Here is a 6,259-nt window from a genome sequence, read left to right as displayed (position 1 = left end):
CAAAAGATTACAGCAGTTGGACCGCGGTAATAGGTGTTTATGGTGGTCGGACAAGATTTGGAAAATAAAATATTCTTGCACCTTGCCATATTTAAAAAAAGAAGATACTTATTTGGTTTATCCCATATGCATACCTCGTGTCCACGGAGCATTCGAAACTCATCGTCAACACGGAGTATTCGAAAATCATCATCAACTTCTTAAAAACGATGGTGCGTCATTAATATTATGGATATATACATATACAGTTGTCTACATGGTGCATCATGAATATATACATATATAGTTGTGAACAATGGTGCATCACGAATATAAATATATAGTTGTGGCAAACAACGAGCAATAAAAAGCATAGATAGAAGAGTCCTAAATTCAACATCATTGCTAAATAGCTATGTAATAAGACATAAGAAGTCATTATTATCATCAACATATATCATTAATACAAAATTAATTGCAGCTGAAGTTATCATTAATACAAGGAAAGATGAAATCATTAAAAACATGAATCAGCTGCAATCTCTTCGTATCTGATCAATACAAAACATGAATCTCTCCAAATCAATATCGGAAATGGGGGAATTTAGGCTCCATTATTATATTGTAAGGAAATGGGGGAATTTAGGCTATCTATAGCTGTTTTCATGGTTTCATTCCTTAGGCTTTCATTAGGTAGACGACGACAACCAACTACCAAGTCCATAGAATGTCCAACTTCTACCAGTTCAATGCGAACCAGATAGGTACTACTGTACCAGTCTGTATTGCACAGTGACCTGGTTAAATATTGCCCGGTCACACTGAATATAGTCAAGAAAGCAATTGAAGCAAAGAGAACACCAATGACTGTTACCGAATTCGTGGTGTTTTGGATAGCGTCCCTGTGATTTTTCCTTACTTCTTTCGCTATACCAGAAACTCTTCTATTAGTTTCTGAGTGGAGCTCGTGCTTTATGTAGCTTACTTCATTCAGTCCGCAAGACCTTTCTTGACTTTGAATGCTGACTCTCCATGTTGGAGTTTATCTGCTAGATCCATTGCAGTATCGCCTTGATTATTGATGGCGTTGACATCTATGGATGTATAGCACATCAAAACGTTCACTCACCGTGTTTATTTTGCACAATGTTCCACTTTCATGTGTCCTAATTTTTCAGTTTCAAGTACATGAATTATCCATACTTTGGTAACAATTGTTGGAAAATTTCACCGAATTGAATCCTTGCATATATAATGTAATGAGAACTAGGGCTAATTCTCACTTACTCACAGAATCTAAGAACATTTCAACCAATGTTATTGCATTTATTGGCACGGTTCTCTAGATGATTCCATAAATTCATCTCCCATTAGGCTCAAGGTTTAGATCATTGCTTAGCTGCAAAAATATCCATTCAAAATCAATTGTCAAGCAACTTGTTTCACTAAAAATCACCATAAAATGTGATAAATAATATGCAAAACATTTATTCAAGTTATTGAAAATTCGTAGAAATACCTTATTAGTAACAATGTTGAAGAAATAGGAATGAGAATGAAGGGGGCATGGGTTAAAGAATCATGACCCGAAATATTTCATGCAAGTTTTCAGAGAATTTCGATTTCCGAAACATTTTGGAAACTTGAAACACTTTGAAATCAAAATTCTTATGCAACGTTGGTGTCAACTAGTGATAATTTTTATGCTTTAGTCTTCCATAATAACAAAACATTTTATTCAACTAAATAACAACTATTAAAATCAAATAGTACTTTAACGAAAAAACAATAAATATAGAAAATATCATACCCATATCTATAGAAAATGTAAAACTCAAATTAAAACTTGCTGGACTGAATTTGAATTCACTTGGGATCCCTACAAGGACAAGAATCCCAGCAGCTTTCAAAAGTGACAAGTATTGATAAAATGGGCGATCACCACATGATGTGTCCACTATGAAATCAAACGATTTCGAAATAGCTTGCGCGTACATAAACGATTGTTTAATATTTTTCTATCTTGCATGCCAACAAGAAAAAAAGAAGTGCAATTGTACCTTCATCTGTTCTTGATCGGATGAGAGAACAAAATTGTCCGCCCCAAGCAAACCAATGGCTTCCTCTTTCTTGGACATGCTTGTGCTAATAACAGTAACCTTGAGTCCGAAGGCCTTCTCGAACATCACTGCCATGTGACCAAGACCACCTAGTCCTATCACTCCTAGAGATTTACCTGGTTGATTCATCCCATGTCTCATCATTGGATTGTACACAGTAATTCCAGCACAAAGCAATGGTGATGCTGAGGCCATAGGATAACCCTCTCGTATCTTAAAGCAGAACCTGCAGTTTTAACGTCATCACCAGCGTAATAACATCTGACTCGATTTCCTAAGTATCAGCAAAGAAATTATCGAATAGTTAGTTTACCTTTCATGGACAACAATGAAGCTAGAATATCCTCCTTTTGTTATTGTTCCATCCACATCAATGGCATTAAAGGTCCGAACTGGCACTTTTATGCAATTATATTCTTCCCTATCATTACAATACTCACAATCTCCACATGAGCTAACATACATGCCTACTCCAACATGGTCACCAACATTTGAACCAACTTCTTGTACGATTCCAACAATTTCATGCCTGCAAATGCAACAAATCACGAATTCCTTAATTCAAGGAGATGAGAATTTTGAGAAATCATATATGTTACTCACCCTAGCACCATGGGATACTTTGAATTTTCGTGCATATTCCTACTCCAAATAACATCAGCATAGCATATTCCACAATGTGTAATTTTCAGTGAAACATCATCTCCACCAACAGACCTAAGTAAGTAACATTCAGAAAAAGACACTGTTTTAGCATTCTAAAAACATCTTAGGGAGTGCGAAGGAAGATGCATCAAACATATATATATATATATACATGCGATTAAACTTATAAGGTGATACAATTCCAGATGGATCTCTAGCTGCCCATCCGAGACAGTTTCCTTCTTCACCCTCGGAACTCATTTATTGTAAATGACTGTTGAATTAATATTCAAAATTAAAGCATTGTCATTAATTTCCTCCAATGAAGATGATACTATTGCTGAAAGATTAAACAAGAATGTTGCAAGCATCATCAATGTTGTCCTTGAAGGACCCAAAATACAGATTACCAATAGCCACAATCAAACACGCGGAATACCAATAACAACACCACAAAGATCTATCTCACAAACAATCAACCACAGCACAACCCTAAACCAAAATCAACAGCACGAGATTTATAACCCAACAAAATCTTACAAAGGTTTATAACCCACCAACAACAATCATAAATAATAAGAGATCAAGAAGTAAACAAATACCACAAAAGGAGATAATCTGTCAACCAATCTGTCCCAACCCGGACAGACCTTCCAGACCTGTGAACGACAATCACAACGGTGAGAAAATGGAACAACATGTCAAGAATATGAGAATTCAAACATAATTTAGCTATCCATTCGATTTTAATCAAGTGAAGGGCAATGGCAAGGAAAGAGGACAGGCATTTGCAAGTACTAACAATGGATACCTCCATATATATGATATTCTTTAAAACTTTTGCAACTAAAAACTTAGCTGCATTTTCCAATTTCGTACAAAATGTTGCCAGAAATGGCACTTATTTTCCGTAACTGAACAAGACCTAATTAACTCGATGGAAATATTTACTCGACAAATGAGGTTTGATGTAAAATTCAAAATATACATTTGTCATAACATGAAAATAGTTAATCGATGACCACATTGTCATCAATTCATTGAATTATCAAATAGCCAATGGTGCATATATGGACAATTTTAAAAGATTGTACCCAGCTATCATCTAAATTCTCATTCATAAACTAATGAAAATAGTGAACAAAAGAAGTATATTAATTATTTTCAATACATTTATTGACATAGGTTGTTTTAATTTTCAAAATCTACAGCTAGTCCTACATTTATACAACTTAAGTAGCAGACATAGATGAACATCTAATTCACAAATGCTCATCTATAAATTCACTCTCGTCAAAATTCAGAGGGTCATATAATCTCTTTTTTTCACCTTAAAATTATATTATGAGCCCAAAATATGATTGTTTAAAGGAATAAGGTACCAAAATAGGTGGACCGGGTTTGAGAAGTATCAATTTAGGCCTCCATAACGGATTGGACACGTCATACCTATTACTCAGTTAAGTTCTGATTTATCTCTCCATGCACAATTGAGGGAACTTTATAGGCCTATTTTGATAGCTTATCCCTTGTTTAAATCCACCTACTTGTAAGTTAGTTAGCCTTCTGATGCATTTTATTAAAACTTAATTTCGGGGTGTTAAAAGGTTTCTGATGCTACATAATAACCTAACCTAGGTTCTCTTCTTTAATTTTCAATTTGCCATATCAAAATAGTAATGTTCACAGAATTCTGATTAAATCATAAATCCAATAAAGCAAAAGTACAAAGATTTACTTACCCAGAAGTAGCTGCCGGGATGCACCAAAATTCCGAACGATTTTGTATGGGTTCATGACTATCAGTTGATTATCGACTTAATCGCAATCGCATCCTATCAGAGTTCACACAGATGCTTCCTTGTTCTCCAGCGGCCAGAAGGACGGGTGGGTTATCGCACGGCGGCAGAGAAGACCCACCCCTCAAAAGCACGTTCTTTCTGTCCACACAAACTAAATTAGGTCTTGAATTTATAGGCGTAAGAATAGAGTGACACTTATCCATTTTTCATTTTTGTTTTATTTTTTACTTCTCTAATTATTATATTAATTACACTAACGGTACACTTTAGAACCAATTTGAACTTATGTTTATTTTTTTATTTTTTTAATAAACGAATACTTTATTAATTGATATTAGAAGAAAGAATAGAAGACAGAAAAAGAAGGGGTGTAATACCACTCGCTACAGACAGACGAAGAACCGACCATTCTAGCTAGACTATGAGCCGCACAGTTCACTGACCGTTTAATAAAAGAGATAGACACATTATCAATCTCTTGAAACAAAGATATACAGTCACCTATAATACCAGAAAAATAAGACATGTTTTGGGTTTGTTGCTTGATTGCCTGCACCACTGGTAAACAGTCCGTCCATAGCTCTATGTTCCTATATCCATTATCCTTGAGCCATGAAAGGGCCTCTTTAACCGGCATAGCTTCTGCCAACGCTGGTTCAAAATGCCCCTCCATTGCTCCATGTTGAGCATACAAACATGAACCAAAATGATTATGCACTAAGAAGCCGAAAGAACAATAACCCGCCTTATGGAATAGCCCTGCATCAACATTACAAGCCACACTGCCCTCCACCGGATTTACCCACCTGCTCGTATTCTGAATAGCTGGAGCTGTTGTTGCACGCATGGAGCATACCTCTCGCCATTCCAAGAAGTCTGTGGCAGCTAGCCGAACCAGCTCAGATGGTGTGTTACGAACCTTATGTTTACTTAAGAAAATTACTCACGATTTTTTTTTTTTTTTTTTTTTGTGATTTGTGAAAAATGACTCACGATTTTTATTCAATTATTATTCACTGATAATTAAATTGTGTTCTAAGTTATTAATTGTATCATTTACACATTTTATATATGTGTCATTTATCACTTATTAAAATAGATTATAACATATGAATATCTATAAAAAAATAAAAAAAAATTAAAAAAATTATACTGTATTTTATACGATTGGGAGAAAAAAATTCAAATATTTCATAGCATGTGACAATATTAATTTTCAATTCTATTATTAAATCGTAAAAAAATTGATTTAAAAAAAAATCAACTGATAAGTAACTAGTGGAGAATAAAGAATAAATATATGGTTGTATAAGAGCATTTCTAATGGTTGGATACTCCAACACTTTACGTATCATCATTTTACACTATTACAAAACACTCTCAGAATGTTACGAAAAATGACTATTTATTTCTTTGGTTTGGTTTAATCCGGAATTAAAATCGAGTCACTTTTAGAGTATTTGTTTCAAATATCGTAAATAGAACCGAAATCAAAATGTACATAAAATCAAAATTTATTTATTTAAACTAATAAACATTTATTAGATAACATATAATATTACATTAATAAATAAAAATAAATATAATATAGTATAATATGTTATATATAAAAAATGTGAAAAAGAATAATAGTAGTTTTTTTTTTAACAAGGCAGAAAGTAGTTACTGGAAATAGGTTTGTATTGCTTTATTAAAAAAATCAAAAAACGTGCT

The 6,259-nt window shown here is 33.8% G+C and overlaps 1 protein-coding gene across 1 annotated transcript; it reads right to left on the bottom strand.

The window, feature by feature from the left end:
• Positions 1-440: 440 nt before the first annotated feature.
• On the bottom strand, positions 441-4,549 carry LOC136233135 (probable cinnamyl alcohol dehydrogenase 1). The gene is made up of 6 exons (XM_066022720.1): positions 4,487-4,549; positions 3,347-3,403; positions 2,703-2,816; positions 2,413-2,628; positions 2,040-2,325; positions 441-1,378 (listed from the first exon to the last, which is right to left on the bottom strand). Exons 3-6 carry the CDS (start codon positions 2,735-2,737, stop codon positions 1,340-1,342), a joined length of 576 nt encoding a protein of 191 aa, XP_065878792.1. The 5' UTR covers positions 2,738-2,816; positions 3,347-3,403; positions 4,487-4,549; the 3' UTR covers positions 441-1,339.
• Positions 4,550-6,259: the final 1,710 nt, after the last annotated feature.

Source organism: Euphorbia lathyris, chromosome 6 (assembly GCF_963576675.1).
Source record: "Euphorbia lathyris chromosome 6, ddEupLath1.1, whole genome shotgun sequence".
Taxonomy (NCBI): Eukaryota; Viridiplantae; Streptophyta; class Magnoliopsida; order Malpighiales; family Euphorbiaceae; genus Euphorbia; species Euphorbia lathyris.
The sequence above is the reverse complement of the archived record's forward strand: the minus strand, read 5'-3'. Positions and strand labels throughout refer to the sequence as shown.

What these genes read in the sequence shown, in the direction of transcription:
- LOC136233135 (XM_066022720.1), bottom strand. Translation starts at nt 2,737, where the DNA reads ATGCACGAAAATTCAAAGTATCCCATGGTGCTAGG. An exon ending in TTCATTGTTGTCCATGAAAG is followed by an intron (nt 2,326 to 2,412) that starts GTAAACTAACTA and finishes TTAAAACTGCAG; the next exon opens with GTTCTGCTTTAAGATACGAG. An exon ending in CCGATCAAGAACAGATGAAG is followed by an intron (nt 1,379 to 2,039) that starts GTACAATTGCAC and finishes ATATTTTTGCAG; the next exon opens with CTAAGCAATGATCTAAACCT.